The 20565-nt window shown below is 38.6% G+C and overlaps 1 protein-coding gene across 1 annotated transcript in view; it reads right to left on the bottom strand.

Annotated features, from left to right (window-relative positions):
- Positions 1-16988, bottom strand: part of ABCD3 (ATP binding cassette subfamily D member 3) — a 28604-nt gene extending 11616 nt beyond the window's left edge. The window contains exons 1-7 of the mRNA XM_039555837.1: positions 16810-16988; positions 6832-6868; positions 4717-4818; positions 3178-3266; positions 2239-2308; positions 1384-1481; positions 639-762 (exon numbers count right to left, since the gene is read on the bottom strand). Coding sequence (XP_039411771.1) covers positions 639-762; positions 1384-1481; positions 2239-2308; positions 3178-3266; positions 4717-4818; positions 6832-6868; positions 16810-16922 — 633 coding nt within the window. The 5' untranslated portion in view covers positions 16923-16988. The remainder of the gene's footprint in view (positions 1-638; positions 763-1383; positions 1482-2238; positions 2309-3177; positions 3267-4716; positions 4819-6831; positions 6869-16809) is intronic.
- Between the last annotated feature and the right edge of the window lie 3577 nt (positions 16989-20565).

Genomic DNA, 20565 nt, shown 5'->3' with positions numbered 1-20565 from the left:
GATAATTTAACTGAAGTAATTATGAGAAATACTGAATGAAAAGATAATGCCATATTTGGCTATGTACCTGATAGAAGGAATATCCCAATGTTCTATAACCTCCCTCTCAAAGCTAAAACAGCTGAACTACAGGTTTTGTAGTCAGAAGTTTTTGAACAAAGTAACTTGTAGTTTACTTACACTCAGCTTGTATGAAACCCATAGCATCAAAAAAATTTAGTCTAAAAATGTCAACAGTAATCTCATTCACTACCCAAACCCCTTAAAATTCACACCAGAAATAGGGAAAAGCTTATTCAACTACCCTCTCTACACAAAATAATATTCGTATGTAACTAAGAGCTAGCCATTGCTTTTCTTCTGAAAACTATCTGCTGAGAGAGCAAAGTTATCACTGTTCATCTGCAGAGGATTGCAGTAAGTTCTTTAAAAGAAAATTTAATACAAAATGTAACAACTCACAACAGTGCTTTGGTTATGAAAGCCACAAAGAGTGTGAAACAATACAACATCATAAAAGTTTTTTTATTACCATACTCCAAGCAATCCACATACAAATGCACATACTTGATTTGAGCTGACACCCCCATCCTAAATGTCTACAGCTACTACTCCAAGTTCTCTCTTAAAAAACTTACCTTGCTAAGGTTTGAGTACAGGTCCACTACACTGTTGCAGAATTTTTCCACATCCTGCGTAAGGAGTTGATCTGGATTAGCTATTCTGTTGTCCAGATTTCCCATTTTGTAGTATGTATAAGCTCTGAAACAAAACAATAGCTAAGTGGCAGAAAAAAAAATCATTACCTGGGATCTGGAATAACTGGAAGGCCCTTGCTTCATACAACTGAGGGGCGAAGTAGTGCAAACATTAAATTACTGTATGGAATCAACATAGCTTGTGCTTCTGCCTGACTAAATCCACCTTAAATCCTGTGGGATTGTTTAGGTATTTAGGCTCCAGGATGTCTTAGCTGAAGCTCAGGTTCACACTGCTATTGAACTTAGTTAGAAAACCCTCACAAACTCTGCTTCAGCACATCTGACAATGAAAATTTAGTGCAGAAGGACAGAAGGAGCTACTCAAGCTGATGCATCCAATTCAGCCTTCACCACATGAAGGCAACTGAAGTACTTTGGAATCTGACCCAATCACAGAAGCAGTACAATGCATTTTTCTCCCCAAATGAGCCAACTTTGCTGTCTTTGTATCTATGCCACATACAACCTAGATAAGCCACTCATCCTCAAGTGCAAGTTAATTGCAACCAAAAGCCTTTTCTGAGCAGCATACTTAACCTATTAACCCCCCTGCAACCTTCTTACTATGTACTTAAAATGATTTGAATCAACTTCTAAAACCTGTAGACAAGGTGTTACTTACTTAAGATATTCCTCATAGAGGTATCTGGTAAGTCTTACTCGGAAGCAAAGTTTCAGTTCATTTAGACCATACTTCAAGAAGTTATTCACTAAAGAGATCTAAGGTAAGAGACAGGAATATTTAGCTAACAAGATTAAATATATTTACATTAGTTTGTAGCATAAATTGTGTAAACACTTTAAAACAGATTAATTCCCCCTAAAAATCATTAATGCCATAAATACACCTAAGACCAATCATACAATGTCTACAGGACCACTGCTTAGGTTTCTGTCTCCAGTTCCCAGTAGAACTCACCATTTAAGATAAAATTATGTTCATATTGCGTATTTTCAGCTCTTCTGATAAACTCTAGAAAAGAGCCACCATTTGACAACCATTCCCTTAAATGTATCAACTAGTTTTAAAATTTATTGCAAATCAGGCAGCAACAATTATTTCTATCTGGTGCAGATCAGAAATGTCAACAAGCTGAAGGAAAGTTAAAGCATGGAAGAAGTCATAACAAATCTGTCAAAAATGTAAGAAATACAAAAATTAAGGTCTAAAAAAAAATCTTCATCATCAATGGTGCCGAAAGAATCCCAAACCTACAGTCAAAATTGCCATCAACAAAACTAACCTGAAAACCTAAACATATCTGTCTAAAAAATAGTTCCAACCAATTAGGAAATATGGTGATAAAGTCTCCCACACACTGGAGCCAGAAAATTAAAAGTGTTTTAATACAGACATGCATGTAAAACAACTAATTTCCATAGGTTTTAAGGCACTCCTTTGAGATCCTTTCTTCCAATTCCTAATTTACATTCAAAATATGTTCTACTAAAAGGTGAGCACAAGAAGAGCACTTACAGCGGGCATTGCAGCAATGAAGTTGAACAAGTATTTCTTGAAATCTTTTCTGCTGCGGCCAATGATGGCACTGCAAATGACCACCAGCTAAGAGTCAGTTACAAGAGAAACAGCAAAGTATAAACTTGCATGTCTTAAGTGGATAAATTCTCAGGGGACCACACTGAGGAAAAAAAAATCATCATGGAAACCCGTAGCATCAGCTGTAGGATCCACTCTGACACCCTCATGTAAGCTAAGTTGCAAGTGGCAGACTGAGCAGCTATCTCCTGTCTGCTCCTCTCTAACTGCCCACTAAGGGCTCAGCAATTCACAGTCACAGAATACCAGTTCTTCCCCTTCTCTGCTTTCACAGATTCTCACAAGAGAAACAAAGCAGTCCTTCCATTCTACAAAGCACTAAATGTCCCTCCTCAAACACAGTATCACTTTGAATTCACAGTTCTAGGACACATTCTGACTTGCTTCAATTAGCAACAAGACCAGCAAGAATAATTGGAGGTCTAAAAACCACTTTCTAACTTAGTAAGACTGAAAGCATTGTTTTTATCGATCTAAAGAGCAAGCAGCTCAATGGGGAGAAATAAAAGCCCTAATATCCACACAACATGTCTATGTCTAAGACATAAAACCACTATTCTGAAGTACCTTCTTGGACACTCAGAGTCTTCAATGTAAAAATGTTACCAAATTAATATTTATTAAACAGTTTAAAAATATTAATTTAATAAAATAATTTTACTGATGAACAAAAATAATAAATAAATTCTAATTTTTATTTACCAAAATATAGCGGTGCCTCCCCAAATTGCAACTACACCAGTTTCCTAATTGTTTTAAAAAAGCAAGCTATAAAATGTCTGAATATGTATTCTGATAAGACGACTTTCCCTGTTATATACAAGAGAGAATGTTTAAAAATAACAAATGTGCAGGTACCTTTCAATGACTGTTCCATTTTGAATCATCCAAATATCACAGTAAGTGCGGACTACCAGCATCACAGCAATAAGCAGCAAATAACCTGTCTAGTACAACCACAGAAGTGCAACAGTTAAATAATGGATAAAATTCACCATTTTTTTCTAGTAAGTCATCCAACTGTATCTAACAGGAAAGTATTACCCTGCTGTCCTAGCTAATGTAGTATTTGCCTACTTTGCTGGAAACACATTAGCATACAATACTTTTAATAAAGTATTTACTACATTTTTATGGTGAAAGTGTGCCTTTTAAAAAGCTGTATTTGGTTGATACATACAGTGGACACACATTTTAAGATGGAGGATTGCAGGAATAAAGTTACTGCTTTTCTGAGACGCCTTTCTGCCATAAGGTTGCAAGAGACCTCTGAACATCATCTACTTCAACTCCCCACTCAAAACAGGGCCACCAGGAACCAGTCACCAGTCAGACCAACAGTCCAGCCAGTTTTCCATTCACTTCACTGTCCACTCGCCCAGCCAATTCAGTTTGGCTATCACGGTATTAAGGGAGACCTGATACCAGTGTATTCAACATCCTCTGTTCTTCCCTTATCCACAGAGACAGTTCTCTCACCACTGAAAACAATCAGGTTAGTAAGGCATGATCTGCCATTGGTAAATCCAGGCTGTTTGCAATCACTTTTTTGTCCCTTGTGTGGCCAGTTAGCTTACAAGAAGTTTTGCTCACTGTCTTGCCAGGAATATGGTGAGGCTGACCATCCTGCAGCTTCCAGTAAACTTGTTTTCAAATATGGGAGCAATGTTTGGGTTTTTTTGGGATTATGAGTAACCTCTTCTAATGGCCATGACCTTTTGAAGACCAGCTCTGTGAGCACTCTCACAGGCATTTCCAACCATGCTTCTACCTTCCGTGTACCTCCTTTTTTGTTGTTGGGCTGCTCATGCAGGCTGAGTTGGCTGCCATGCTTGGTCTACACTCTGTACACTGGAATTCACTGCTCTTGTGCCTGATGTGTGTTGAAGTTATTATAGTTCATTGCTTAAGTTTCTGAGCTCAACTAATGCTTTGGGTTTGGTTTTTTTTTGATTTCTACACTGCATAGCTTTCCTGAAATGATGCTGAGAGACTTTTTGACAAATTCATTTTTTAATAAGGCTTGGCCTAGATATTAATTACTAAATCAAAATAATGAATGAACTGCATGTTAATTAAAGAGAGGAAGCATTTGCACACAGAACTGTACTGACTTGCATCAAACAAGACAAACCCAGATGCCCTTTTAAAAGTTATTCTACAACAGTAGTTATCAGCTGACAGTATATGGCTTATCTTGTAATTGAAACCAGAACTTTTAGTGATATAACAACTGAAAATAATGTAGACTTTTATATTAACGTGTTGCTATTTTAAAATACATAGCACAATTTATTCCTACTTAAGTAATGCATATGCAGTTGCTTAAATTCTGATATAATTTCAGAAGAAACTTGACTCTAGCTTTATTTATTTATTACTGCAGGCAATGCTTACCTCTTTGCAAAGTGGTCTAGGGACCATTATTTTCAGGATTCGACATATTCGTGCAATAAACACTCTGTCCACCATTGCTCGCTCCTTCTTGCCCTCTTTTTGCTGCACACAGAACAAAACAAGAAAAGTGAGAATTTTTTTGTATTATTGAACTATTGATGTGATATTTTCCCTACCCAAGTTATTTACAGCTACCTTCCTTCTGCAGAATTTACAATATTTCCCTCCAACTTAAGACTTGTTCAGACAACTTAAATAAAGAATTGAGAGCTATCAAAACAAACTGCAATAGGAAGTAGCTGCTATGATATAAAATTCTTTTTATTTAAAATCTGTGTTAAAGATGATACACAAACAATGCAGATCACAGCACTAAAGTACATCCAAGTGCAACTTGTAATGCAAACATCTCTTAACATTGCTTGTCTCTAAAAGACACCATCAGCCAGTATTTTTAAAGATGCCTTCCATTATTTGTCTAGACAATCAATGGTTTAAACTCTTTGATTGTACAGCCCAAACTTGCTTCAAGTGAAACCACAATTTCTTATTCCTTTACTTCTACAAAATGGTGCAACACACTCCTACTTAGCTGTATCTACCAGACTTAAAAATCCTCCTGTACCCAAACACCTTTTATTTGGGTCAGTTTCATTTGTTGACTCCATGTAATCCTATTTTCTGTCCTGACTAACCTGATTACTTTTTAAGCATTAATGGTCCACGTTTCTTTTCTTTCACATAAGGATGTGACAGAAGAATTCAGTCCTGAAAACAGACCAAAAGGGCACATGTACTTTGAACAAGTCTTGTCTATTCAACATAATCCTGCTAACTTTGCTACCCAAGGCTCATGTGAAGCACGCTATCAATGCCTATATCAATATTACAAGGTAGACAGTAAACCTAAAAGAGAAAAGATCCACTCTGAATGCTCTGTGAAGAAGCCTACACCTGTTTTTCATAGCACAAAGTCAACAATACTCCCATCCTTTTCAAAAATGTATGTGAACACAATCTACAAATAAAAATTCTAGCCTAACAGGATGCTATGCAGTAGGTGATTACAACACTTCATTAAAAATTATTTACACAAAAATCCAAGCAATCCAAACAACTAAGACTACTGTCCAGTCCTAATGAAGCATGATCCTGCATATATTATTGCTTTCCTGTAATAGAAATTACTAACACAATGTCTGATGGCTACGTTTCTAAATGACTAAATATATATGATATGAGTTGAACCTATTCTTCCCCTCTATTCAGCCTTTCCCCATTTCTATAGTTGTGTTGCACTTATATTCATTCCAGTATCTTCTTGCCCATCAGTTTTTTTCCTTTAGACTATTAATCCTATTCAGCAAAACTGTATCCAAGATGGGTAAGAAAAAGAGAAAGCTAGTTAAGGTTTTTACAAATAGGTATAGCTATGCCAAAGATCAGTGTTTATGGTAAATAATATAGTCAAGGTGTGGTTAGAAGCTAACATGATGCTTGCATACACCTTTCTATTTATCCAGTGCAAGCCTTTTTTTAAAGTTTGCAGCAAAGATGAAAGTACACGGAATCTATTCATACCACTGTAACACCAGAATCACAGACTCTGCCTCTTGGTCTGTCATATTTTATTTGAATATGAAACAAAAACCTTGGCTTGAAGGGATTTAGTATATCACTTTCAAACAAATGAATTAACAGACACAGATCAGGGAAATGCCAAACCTCCTACCAGATGTTTGAAGTAGTTTTTAGAAACTGTCAGACTCAACATCTTGTTCCATACTTTTTTCTTTTGAATAAAAAACAAATACAAGTTATACCAAGACAGCTGTTTGTTTCGATGCATACAGAAAAACTTACAACACTAGTCCTTACAAATTCATAGGGCACTAAGAGATAAAAAAGGACATTGTGTATATCAGGCATCAAACTTCAGCCTCTTGTGATTAACCTTATTCTTCCATTTGTTTCACCAATGCAAGTCTGAAAGTATCATTCAAACCATATTTGCACCATAGCCAAAATTAAACTACAGTGATATGACTTCTAAGTTTTAAAATATCAGATTTATTTAAAATTATTAAAGAATATTTGACATGAAGAAATAATTACCTCATTATTCTGCAATACTTGTTTTCCACTTCTTTTACTGCAAAGGGAAGAAAAAATGTATTTTATTTGTTATTAACACATTTTGCTTTGTCTTGATCTCTACACACAAAAGACAGAAAGGAAATCTTGGGATTATATTTCTATCTATTTCTTTCAAAGCAATACACTTTTTTCAGCAGGACTACCTTTTATGTCAAACCTATGTACTGCTTTTATACAATTTCAGTGAAACCCCACTCATTACAGCAACCAGTTTCACACAGGGAAACCAAGTCTCACTTTTTCATCTCCAAGTTCTGCTTTACATTGGCTCTGTATCATGAACTCCATGAACTCTGTATCATGAAGCTCCAAGTGTTTTTCTGTTTCTCACACGTACTTTACAAGCATGGCTACATGGTTCCACTGACCACAAATGAAAACTACAGGAATGCAGATTCAGCAATCCAAGCAACCCAACTTTGATGCTTCACACTATCTACATAAATCAACCAGATTTGTTTTGCATTATATTTTACTTCAAAATAACACATTTTACTACACAGAGAGATTATTTGTTTATAAACGTGCTGCAGGGGAAAAAAAGCCAGCTCCTGTGAAATCAAGTTCCTGCAAAGATGTCCATTGAAAGGGAAGTTAGTTTTTAATCTATTTTTCTTCCCCTGCATTTAACAGAACAGTTAGTAGAAAAATATTTATCAACTGGTGCTAAACAAGCATTTGAAAGCACAATGCTATTCTTTCACCTCTACTTTTAAGACAGACCAGCTGACATGTAAGACAGTTATTGTTTGTCTTTCTTCCTTTTGGAACACTCAATCATCAGAAGTCTCCCACATGAAGCTGTTGGGAGAGTTTATGTAGTTTAAAAGTGGCCACTAACCATATTAAACTGCAACTTTCTTAGACATGACATTAAAACACTGAGAGCAGGCTGCCTTAAAACTACAACATTCATACACTTTGAAGGCAGAACCTAGGACACTACAAGGAAGCAGCAGCTATGACAGGCACTGCTCCTTCGGCCTACAGCACCAAAACAGGAGCAGACTGGCACACAACCAGCTATCCCACAACTTCAGCAACAGCATCATTTCGCACTTGTGCTTTAAAGCTCTGCAAAGAAAATATGTAGAATGAAACCACGCCTATTTTAATTTATGATGATCAGAAAGATCTATGAATGTCACTAACCAATGAAAAGAAATAAGCTAATTACTATGAAAGGAAGAGGCAAGGTAGCAGAGGAATATGAGAGAAGAAGGGAAGGAGGAGACCATGAAAGCAAGAAGGGAGATCCACCAGTTTAGCAAGAACTTAATTAAAGGTAAGAGAGACGGAAGCCTGAGAGAAGATAAAGTCCTGTAAGACTACTTGTGCAAAAGACAAAACAAAGAACATGATGGGCAGCAGAGGCCAGATTGGAAGAGAAATAACTTAATGAAAGTTCAGAAGAGATATAGCATTTAATCAGGCTGTGATGGAAGTACATCTGTGGAAATCCTAACAGGGTGCAAAGTCTAAGAAACAATCTACTTGGAGACTACATCCTGGTGATGCAAGAGCAATGTATTTCTGGTACAAGAAACTTCTCAATACATCTTGTAATTTTTCAAAGTCGAAAACATTGACCTATATTTTTAAAACTTGAATATGGATCAGTCCAATCACATTTGGTTTGGCAATAGGAGAAAAGTAGTATTCTTAAGCATGAATAAGTACTTATCAAACTATGTGGTTATTTCTCTAGATGATTCATGACTTGTCATAATGCAAGATGAAAGCATGCTGCTCTTCCAGACATGCTGTAATAATTCCTATAAGCTTTGCTGCTTCAAGTTCTGCCAATGTTTGAAGTCACAACACTCATAAAACACAACTACTTCAGCTTTAAAAGGATCTGAAGTGAATATATTAATAGAGTAATCTATTAGGAAGATAAGGACTGGAATTATTCTGGCAGTTAGTTGAGTATGTTTCATGTATTTATTGACACATTTTTCCTACAGTAGCTGTTGAGAGAAATTGAGCAGCTGAAATTACTGACTGAGCTGAAACTGTTTATCCATTAGAGAGAAAGGAGGATTGCTCGGAAATCAAGATTTTACATTTAATTAGGAATTCACACTTAATTAGAATTTATATTTATAAAGTTTAAATTAAACAAAAATTAAGCATTTGTAAACTTAAAATCTAATGAAAAGAGCTTTAACAGTGTTTTGTTCTCTTTTTACTAAAAAAATTTGTGCAAGCTCAAAACAAGACTAATACTTTAAAAAGAATGGATACAATCATATATGAAGTCTAGAAGAAAAAAAAAAACAAAAAAAAAAACCAAAAAACCAACAATCAAATGTGCCTACATAGCTCTCATTTTATTTGCAAATAAAGACTGTGCCATAGTTCTGCCTGGAATAAAACCTTTTCAGTCCAATACCTATTGGCATTACTCCAGACTCCACTGTACTATTCACAACTTTTTTTGTGAGAATGGTGGTTTCATCGTCAATGAATTTAAAGACTAAATAATATCCTCAATTAGTCAGCAAGAATACAGCAAGACTATCTGGTTACAGCAGAGAGCTCTAACACTTGGAATAGATTCAAGCTCTCCATTATTCCAGACCTCTCATTTACTTAATGCTGGAGCATCACAGGCCTTAGTGGTGGAGGGAGGTAAGTGCTACATGCTGGCCAAATTCTCTACTGAAAATAACGCCCCTGGTATAGAGGCCATTGTTCCTTTGTGCTCTCACAGACAAGGAGGGGTGGCTATGAAAAGGTTTTTGAAAAGGGTTATCCAGACAATATACAGAAATAATATAAGAAAAAATACAGTTGTAAAACATTCCTAATAGTGAATCAAAAACTGTGGAATTTGTCATCATATATTTTCAAGATCTAACTGCACAAAGCCCTCAACAAACCAGTCTGAGTTCAAGGTGTAAAAATTTTTTAAGAACATAAAGAGTCTAGAGGTATAACAAGATACGTCACCTAAGGAAGTTTCAGGAAAAGCAGCATCTCAGATGTAGCCTGCTACCCATTATTTAACTGCACAGGGCTTTTACAGCAAACATAGATATAAAAAGCAGAGAAAGATACCAGCAGTACCTGGAATGACACAACTATACCAAACTTGCCCTTCATACATGCATGGTAACAGAATAGCAACTCTCTGAAGAGAAGTAAATAGGCAAGTAATTACCCAGTAGACAGCAGGCAATACAACAAAACACCTTTCTCCTACACTGAAAGGAGAAACATGAGAAACACGATTAGCCCAAACCAGCAGGATGTTTTAAAGAAACTAATAAAGAGTTTCAGGACTCTGTACAGGCATTTGACAGCTGATCCAACTTGAAAGGCAGTAATGTAGCGCCGTGGAGAGGGAGAAAACATAAAATTCCGGTCTCCAAATAAGTAGTGGTCAGACCACTCGGTCTTTTGACTCTATTTACATACTAGTGAGGCTGTTCTCTCTAAAGAAACATGCAACAAACTGGTTACTCAATCAGAATCATTCTCAACTCTACTGAAGAGGAAAGTGATTTGAGAAACCGTGAAAAGCCTTCAAGAGGCCTGAGTCAACTCAGGCTTACTGAGTGGTATTAGTATTAGTTCTGTGGTATTTACTAGCAGGTAGGAAAAAGTTAAAGGATTACTGTCTTTATAAATACCAGTCTCCATCCAGAACAAAGTTCAGAGGAAGCAATCTACACTGAGCTAATCATAACAGGGAATTGCAGATGAAAAGAGTGATAAGCAAGACTTGCTTTTTAATGACGTGATGAGGAGATAAGGGCTTTAAAATGTTACATTGTCCTTAACTGAAAAAAAAAAAAAACCCTACAAATTTCAGGTCATGCTACCTTCCTTCTGCAGAGCTAGGATGACTTGCTTCTGCTTAACACAGCGCAAAGAAAGAATATCTGGTTTAGGATTAAGTGTAGTATTTCAAAGAGTTGTTACCTCTAGGCAACCTTTGTATCCTGCAGACCTTACAAGCTGGAATGGCACTGTGCAGTTTTCAACTACAGCTTAAAAAAAAATCACACAAGATAAACAATTTTGCAATAGTTCACGATTATTTGTGCAGTTTTCAGGTTAGTTTTGGAGATACTACTGAGACATTGTAAAGACAATAAAATTCAAATGACTAAAGATGCAATGCAACAGTGTGAAGAAATAACAGCTGTAGTGAGAAAAGTCTGTTGTAGCTCACTGGCAGGCTGAGTTTCATAGTGCATACCCCATACAGAGGGGTAGAGAGCAACAGCACAGTTATTTCAGGTCAAGGGCAGCAACCTTACTCAGAAGCCTGGGCAGAGTCCAAAAGCATGCCCATTTACACAGTACACTCCGAGCACATACAGAAACCAAGAACACAACTTTCTTGGCTCTAGATTGGTGGCTAGTTGCAGCATAACCAAAAATAATGTGAGTGGAATGTATTCAGGCAAGCAAGAAGGGGACTCTGAGAAGGTCACAGTGAGCTACGTCACTGCAAGCAGGAGCTCTGCATTGCTAAAGCTCAAAAGTTTCTACAAACCTTTGAGAAGAAGATAACAAAGCAGAACTGTTGGAGAGGAAATTCTAAGTTTCAGTAGAAGAATGCATCTCAATAACATAGCTTACATATAAGAAAAACCTTAGTGCCATTAATTTTTTCATAAGCTGTGCTCAGGCTGAGCTGTGGCTGCAGATCTTCCTCACGGATAGCAGTGGAAAAAGATTTCTAGCTAGTTTCCTAAAAAATGAGAAAAAAAAATAGTTTTACACTGTTGCACACACTTACAGATCTTGTCTTAGACTGCAGGCATTTTACGCAACTTAATTAAGAGAGAAACCACTAATTAGCTAGCCAGGCCCCAAACAAAGGCAGTCTAAATGCTAGGATTAGGGCTGAGTCATCTGGCTTCTCCTGCCTCCATACCCTCCAGCTGAAGACAGGTTTTCTAAGCCCCAGGCAGGTTTTTGCACAAGATTGGATTTTCGATGTATTCTAGTAATTGTATCTGTATATTTTGTCCTTTTTTTCTTCCCCCTCACTGCTAGAGCACTTACTGCAAGCAGCAGACTGGACAGTCACATCCACATCCTGGATAAACTTACTTTAATGTAGTTAGCATGAAGTTGGTTTTGACACCTGCCACCTTTTCTCCAAGTAACACAGGTTACCTTTAAGGCTTTTACATATATGAAAGCAGTCTATTCATCTGCAGCAATATAATTTCACCCTTCCTGTCAAACAGCCATGACTCAACTAGAACAGGTCCCTCCATGTGAAGTACACTGGCAAAGCCCATCCAAATATCTTCAGAATCTAAAGAAATTATGCAAACTAACATGAGAGAAGAACATCCTAAATATACACAAACAGAATAAAAATGCACCATCTGTTTCAAGTTATAACTACCACTTGCTATATTTAAACTCCTGTGTTATGTTTGAGAGCGCCTCCAAACATTTGGACATGTGTCTGTCACCTCTGATTGCACTTACGTCAATCACTGTCAAACTGCACATTCACAGGCTGTGGGGCCATAAGCAGTGACATCTACGGAGTGAGTGACATGTGCTGCCACTGTGCCAGCAGACAATGGCTGAGAAGCCCAGTGACAGGCAGGAGCACAGGTTATGCGTCACCCAAGATGAACCGTGCAAAACCCTATTTGATATACACCGTCTACAACACAACCTCTCTCCCCTCAAGGAGCCTTCCCCCTCACTTTAGGCTTGCCTAACCTCTAAGGCCCCAAGCATGCACTATTCTTGCTTTATTCTTCTTTTTGCTCACAGAAGGGATTCCACCACATAGGTTTTAGAAGTTCAATTTATACTAAATTGTGTCCACATCCTAGCATCTTCTTGGATTCTAATGAACACAGCTAGGTGATAGGAAAGGCCAGTGCGTCTAGGAGCATATTCCAAAAAATTTTATTTTGTCACCTTCCCATACATTACAAATGCCTTCCTATTACTCCAAACTGTTTATTCCCTTTCCCTAATCTTGTAGTTCCGAAATCTAACCCTAATTACCTTCTATTACTTCTTTCAGTCCCTCCTTCCAGCAGAAAGTTGTATGAGTTAAACACCTTCTTTTTGAAAGTAAGCCAAGCTCATTCTCTACTTGTGTAAGTACCTTATTATAAACTACATGGATACTCAGGAAAAATTCTTATTAGAGGGATAATGAAAAATATCCAGCTCCTTTATGTAACACCCCTTAAGGTTTTAATTCTGAAGCAATCAAATCTTAAGCAAATATTCCGTTGCTTCTTGCTTGAGGCAGTCTTAGGGAAAGAGAATAAACAGGCTTTTTTTCTGCATTATATACCTAGGATAACGTAGTTTCTCAAAGAACTTCTTATGACACTAAAAAACCCAAATACTACAACCGAAGTCATAATTGCATTTAAATATAACAACTTCCCCCCTCCCAAGAAGACATGAAGCTTTTGTAAGGAAACCGACTTCTTGAGAGCAACTTGGAGAAAGAACCAATGTATTTTTCTCTGTGCTCTACACCAAGGAAGTAAGATGGAAAACTAGCAAGTTACTATAGGCAAACAGTTCTGTATCACTCTACTTTGGAAGATTTCAGAAAATTGTGGTAAAAATGCATTGTAAATTGCAAGTGACACCACCTATCAGTTCTGTAAAATCAATGAGCAGTGTAATACCTCTTAGAGAACAACATCCATGACTAATCCAGGCAGTACTAATCAACTGATCTTTGACCTACAAAGGCAGGTTGGCATAACACGTACATCTTAATTATTCATACATCACTACTTGATATGAGTTGCACTGGACCTTGCCCCTATTGTTTGACAGCAGAAAGGTAGGTAAAAGTTGCTACCTCTCCTTCCTGGTATCATTCCTACAACTGGTTATTCTATATAAAACAAACACATACAACATGAACAGCCCGTCACATAGCTTTCTTGTCGCACATTCAAACACATTTGATTTGCTAAAAGATTTTCCTTCTTTTGTTCAATTTGTATGTTATTTTACTTTTCAAGTTCAACCAGCAGCAGACCTATTGCTGACATTCCAGCAAAAAGCACACAAAATCAAACAGAAAAATGACAGTTACTCCAGAAACACAAGAAAGAGTAGGAAAACACAAAAATATAAAGTATATATAAGTAAGTGCGTATTCTGAAACTATGTGAGGAAGGAAGAAGTTCTGCAGGTAAAGTTTACAGCTGCGCTAGAACACTTCAATGATTCACTTGAATGTTAAGCCCAGTGTTTTGCTGTTTATATTCAGGTCTGCAACATTTACCTTTGCCATTACAAAGCTCAAAACTAGAACTTCACCCTCCAGAATTCAAGAAGCTGAAATTCACTTCACACTAACATGACACAACCTTTTCAGGCATTATACACCAAGGTTAACAAAGGAATTCACACATACAAAACTAAATCACCTCACGTATTTTAGTCAGTTAACCTCAAGCAGCAGATATGCTACCAGTCCTCTTCCAGACTATCTAGATTGCCAAGTGAAATTCTTCTCCCTAGGAATAAGTACAAAAATTTAGGACAGCCATGCCCTCCCAACTTCTTCCTCTTCCCAAAGAGACAGAGATATACAACACAGAAGGTAAAGGATACACTGTCCCTGCAGATTTCAAAGGTTGTGCACTTGTTACTATATGTCAGCATCATATACGAGCACAAGAATGCTGAAAATTTAAAGATTTGGCACGATGACAATCCTTTTCAAAGTATGCTATAATTTACATTAGCAACAAAGCATGAAAAAATGAATGATACATGAACTAATGAGACTAAAGGAGGATGAGGCAATGGTAATAACCAGATGCTTTTGTCTAGGCTGGTGATATAGGCAATGTAGCTTACCTACTGCCTAGTCTTGATAGGTAGCATTCTGTAAGGCTCCTGGCAAGGTTTGCCTCACAGGGAAACATGGAGAAAAGAACGAAGACCAGTGGGCAAAAATCATCCTCAAAATAGCATTCAAGCAGCAGCACAGCTATTATTGAAACAACCGAATGTTGGATGTTAGAGTTTGGAATCCATGGCCACAATACAGTACCAGTAGTAAATAAGACCTAAGTTGTGGAGGAACTCAAAAGCGTAAAGCAACACGTACACACAAGAGAAAAATAAAGTTTGCAAGCATGGTACTTACTTTAGCACCTGCATTTCTAACAAATTCAAGACTGAAAACTGACTAGAGAGAAGATTACAGAAGTAAAGGACAAGGTATCGGAAAGATTCTAGTACAGAGAGAGGAAAAGGGACAGAACAGGTCAGGCTCTCACAAGCCCATTCATCTGCTGAATGAGCTAGAATGTAATTTGTAAGTTATCTCCCCTTTCCAATTCTCACTAATCTTGTAATAATGTTTGGTCCATCTAATACATATAAATGCCTCAGATTTTTAACACTGTACCTAGCAAAATTGAAGATCCACACAGAAAAGACATTTTCCAAACAGTCTTCAGCATTAAGGCTAACACTTACTTTCCATACACTGACTCTCAAGCTAATGCATGCCTTGCCATTGTCAAGTCCTGCAGATCAACATCAGAAGCCATGAAAGCAAAATAGTTTAATGGGGACAACCCAGGACCCACATAATAACTATTTCAGGTATAGGGAGATTACTCTGGACAAGTTCTAGCCTGCTTCTATCAAATGAATGCTACCAACAGTGGGAATATATTAAATGCACTTCAAAACTACATTGGGCCTGTATCTGTGTTTGAAGATGTGCTCCACTCTGAATGTAACCTGCTTTGTGTGCACCAAGATCATTCCTCAATGAAGGCAGAGCAAGGTAAGTGCGGACAATTGAGATCCACTTTAAGAGAATAGTCTTGGTCTGACTTAACACATAGGTGCTCCTAGAACATCTGCATGGCCCAGTATTTCTTACAAATACCACTATATTAGGTGTGAAAATCTGAGCTCATCATTTTTGTGCCCTTCCATACAGCTTTTCTGCTTTTCAAAAGTGATGTTTCACTAAACTAGGCAGAGATACTTGAAAAAAATCACCCCTCCCTCTGATAGAAGAGTAACCCTCAGCCATAGCTCAGGATCTTGTTTTACCTCTCATGCAAAAAACAATGTAAGGTAGCAAATTCATGACTTTTCAGCAGCATATCAATGTCTGCCATGTTGTGTGACAGTTACCTAACTTCATGAAACTCTTACAGATATCATGTATGAAAGGAATTAGGTAAAATAAAATTGGATCGTTGCTTAATCTCAGGTATGTTATTACTTAAGTCTGTTGAGTAAGTCCATTTCAGTATAATTTTGTAGGGCCTACAAGATATTACAAGATGTAATATCTCAACATACCAGGTCTTCAGCATATGGTCAACAACCGACAATCACAAATACAATAAAACTGTGAAAGGACTGAGTCTGCGATATATTTTTCATCGGCCACACTTTGTGGTACCAGTGTTTTGCAAGGTATTAACGAATCCACACCCGAGCACCTTATACCTGTAAGGCAACCTCACAGGGAACATCATCGGATCTGGCCACTTTGAAATTGTTGTCCATGTATCTTATTGTCACACGGCAGCATTCAAACAACAGCTGAGTCTATTAACTGCCTATGCAGACACGGTCATCCCTAGAAGTCAGCTGTTAATACTTGTTCGCAGTCAGGAAAATTTAAAAAGCCAATATAATTTGGGTAACAAGGCGGCGGTGGTTGGATTCCCGCAAGAGGGGCACCGACCTCACGCCGGGAAAGGCGGAGGGGGAAGCAGCCTGACCCCTGCGCCCAGGAGCCGCGTCCCGGGCAGAGGGCGGCGGTGGCAGCGCCCTGTGTGTGGCACAGGGACGCGGCTGCCCCTCCGCCGGGCCCAGGGCCGTGAGGGCGAGCACAGCTCCCGCTGATCCAGCCCCCCGGCGCCGACCCCGCGGCCCGCCCGGCCCCTCCCGCCCCGCGGCCCGGCCCGGCTCCGCGCTCACCCGTGCTGCGCTGCCGCCCGCCGCTTGCCGAGCAGGCAGAGCAGCGCGCAGGCGGCGGCGGCCCCGGCGATGGCGGAGTGCCGCGCGGTGAGGAACTTGCTGTAGGCGGCCATGGCGAGAGCAGCGCGGAGCCGCCGACCGAGCGCAGCCGAGCCGAGCAGCCGAGCGAGGGATGCCGGGAGGGGGCGGTACCGCCCGGCCCCGCGCCGCCGGCAGGACGGGCCGCGCCGCGCCGGGAGCGGGTTGCGCAACGCCGGGCCGGTAATTACCGCTCCCTGCCAGTCCCTGCCATAGGGCAGACCCGCCGCCCCGAAGGAGAGGGGAGGCAAGGGGCGTTTCCTCCCGCGCCGGCGGGGCCAGGCCTGTCACCGGCTGCCCTCGCCCGGAGGTCGGGCTGAGCAGCTGAGGCCGGGCCGCCCCGGCGGCCCACGGGTTAATTTTCCCAGGCAGCCTCGGCTTGGCGCCTCCTGCCCAGCGGGCTCCGGTCATCCACTCTCCCGGGGCTCTTTGTATGAGGGTGTGATTCCTGAGTGTGTGCTAGGAATGGCTTGTAAATGTGGTAACAAGACGAAGTAAAAATAAAATTTAAAAAAATTAATGAGTTTTAAAACATTTTAAAATTCCAGAGAAACTTTTATGTAGGTTTTGCTAGGCTGTCTCTTTTTTTATTTTTTTCGTTTAGTGCCATGAGAGGAGCTGCCAAGACTGGCTGTCAGATAGAGGGTGGAACGAGCTGTCACCCGTGTAAGTACAAGAAAAGAATCCCTTTAAAGGGTAGTGCCACACCAGGTACAGCAGGCGATACCAGCCAGCCTTGTCCCATAAAAACCAGTTATACTCGCACAGATGCTTTTTCCAGCAGAGTTAATAACAGATTGGCATGTTGAGCTATACCAGCGAAAACACCCATGCCAGCATAACTGTATTTATATTGGATCTTCCCCTGAGGTCATATCCCTCAGAAAGACACCTGATAATGTATATAAAGTGTCTGTACTTTCTGTAGGAACTGGTCGGTCATAGACTGAAAGCCTATATTGGTGCCATGGTTAACACTGAAATGACAAAACAATTTCTCTGATCAAACTTAAATCAAAATGCAGGTGGAATCAATGTATATATTTTTAGTCTTGAAAAGTGTTTTCATACAGGCTTTTTAAAACATTTGAATTTCTGTGAATGTTGTGCTTTTCTTACTGTAGCACAAGAGTGTGTGCATAGTTCAGTCCATTTATCAGGTGTTCCTGTTTCTTCCAAGTATGTCTGCCTGGAATAGCAGGTCTGAAGCTGCAGTTTGAGAGGTAATCCCTGTTTATTCATTCTGAATCACCACATATACTCTTCTTTCTTGCTCTCTTTCCCTATCCTTGGTATTATCAGGCATTTTAAAGCAAGTTTATGTTTTGGTGTAAAAGCTGGGGTCTCAAACTATCAAACTGTTTGCATTTTCTAGAGCATTAGAGTCAGGACTGTTGAAACTAGTTCTGTGACCTTAGACAAATCAATAATCTCCCCACTTTAAAACATCTGCTGTACATTGGTGGTTTTGATGTGGGTGGGAGGAATTGTAAACTATTTGAAGTGTTTCAGATCCTCAGAAAAATACATAGCAGAATCACACAGCATTAATAAATTCATTTCGTTTTATAAGATGAATGTTTGTGATAATATCTTGGTTTTTAAAATCGAAGATGCTTTGAGAGTAGGTGAGTATGAGAACCTAAAAAAGAAGTACTTTTGTTATCAAAATAAAATTCTTATATTAAAATCATTGCAAAAAGGAAAAATTTTGCAAGTTTTCAAGTTTATGAATCTTTGTAGTACAGTTTTGCTGATATTTTTAATCTCAATATCAGCACAGAGATCAAGAGTGTTATGATACTGCACACTTTTCTTTACAAGTCCTCTTCCCTCTTTAAGCTTAGGTTGGGTACACCCTTCCACAGAAGTTGCTATCTAGTATAGCCTAACTTTGTTTCCATGAACTGTCCATCAGTTTGGGCCGTGCTGACCTTTGTTGTTTGCATGTCTGCATGACTTGTGTTTTGCTGTTTGTCTGCTCAGTGTCCTTACCCCACTTTCTGACTCTAGCCAGTACCATGACCTAGTACATATCTTATTTCTCTTCTAAATTTTCCTTAAATAATTTCACACAAGCCTGTCATCTTCTGAGAAACTTATCTCATGCATCCAGTCCTCCACTTTGTCTTCTACTGCCTCAACTCCTGAAAGTTGCTGTTTTTTCAGAATAACTTTGTGAGCATGATTGATAAATGGGCATTTAGTCCAAAACATGAGATTTTTATCGATCCATTATTTCATCAGTTTCCAGCACCACTCATGTCTAAGCATATCCCTGATAAAATCACCCACACTGATTAAATGCTTTTGTGACAAAAGCTCTTTTTTTTCTCTTCAGTTTGAGATTTGCTGCATTTCAATATTTTATACATTGTGGCCATATTGCTTTCTTGGTATTCTTGGTACAAGTCAACTGTGAGGGTTTTCCAAGGTAACAAATAAGAGCAACATTAATTCAAATGTATCTCAAATGTAAAAGCTAGAGGGGGAAAGGTAGCTTGGAAGAAGCAAAGAGTAGCAGTTCTGTTACCTGTATTAGTAGTACTGTGTGTAGGTTCTCTGATAAAGCAAGGTTGAATTAACGACCATCCTTTTAATACAGTCCATGGTATGGTTCAAACTTCTTACTAGGTAAGTAGGAACATCTATAGCAAGCAACCAATTTAAATGAGAAGGTGCACTCTGGAAGACTGAAGCCTGTGGGAAGAAAAATGCGCGTTTACTATTAAAGCCTTAAATCCCTATGATGGACATCAGGAGACCTCATAACAGCAAATGTGAGGCTGGGCTCCTGTGTCTGAGGTGTTTGGCAATGGTGTCTGCCTAAGCAGTTCTTCCATTTCCCAATTTAAAAAACAAAGCTTAATAAATAATAAGCAGTAATAAAATTGCTAGACTGTTCAGACTTTCAGTTCGTGTCCTCAGCCACTCTTGATTTTAGACACTTGAGTTTTAAGGAGTCAAAGTCAGAAATAAAAGAAATTGTTACAGAGTGAGTATTTGTCCCACTAATAGTTGTGTGAATACATTTTTTTAATGGAGTCTAGGTTAACAAGTAAGAAGATCCTCCTATTTGGTGTCTCCCAGAACAGGAAGAACCTGTATTATTTGCTGTTGGCACTTGGCATACAACACCCAGGTATATTCTGAGAACAACATGTCATCAAATAATTAAATGAAAAATCATGTTGTTTATTGTAGGTCCAGTGTAATTTATATAAATATCATGGAGTGCAATTTACAAATGTTGTGAAAGGTGGCAGAAGAATTTATTTTATGTTTAATTTATGTAAGTTGAGGTAAGCTGTAAGATGCAAACTGTATCATGTATGTTAGTTAAGTTTGAAGGTGATTTGTGTAGTGCTTGACTCCATTCTGCAAACTTACCTTTGCTTAATTTTCTATATAAATTCAGTAGATTGTTCATTTGTTTAATTTTAAGTAAAGTAATATGGTATTGAAAACTTAATAACTAGTGAAGCAAGAAGGAAAGTTCCAAGTATTGATGTGGTGTCTTTTGTGAAGTCTGTGTTATCTCCTAGATATATCTCTTAGTTGTAGAATCTGGCATGGTTTGCAGGGAAATTAATGAACTGTTCTGTTAATGCAGTCATCAGCATTAAGTGATTCCTTCTGCTGGAGTGCTACATTAGAGTATTAATTTTGTTGCTTTAT

Source organism: Corvus cornix, chromosome 8 (genome assembly GCF_000738735.6).
Source record: "Corvus cornix cornix isolate S_Up_H32 chromosome 8, ASM73873v5, whole genome shotgun sequence".
Lineage (NCBI taxonomy): Eukaryota > Metazoa > Chordata > Aves > Passeriformes > Corvidae > Corvus > Corvus cornix.
This window is presented reverse-complemented; position numbering and strand designations above follow the sequence as displayed.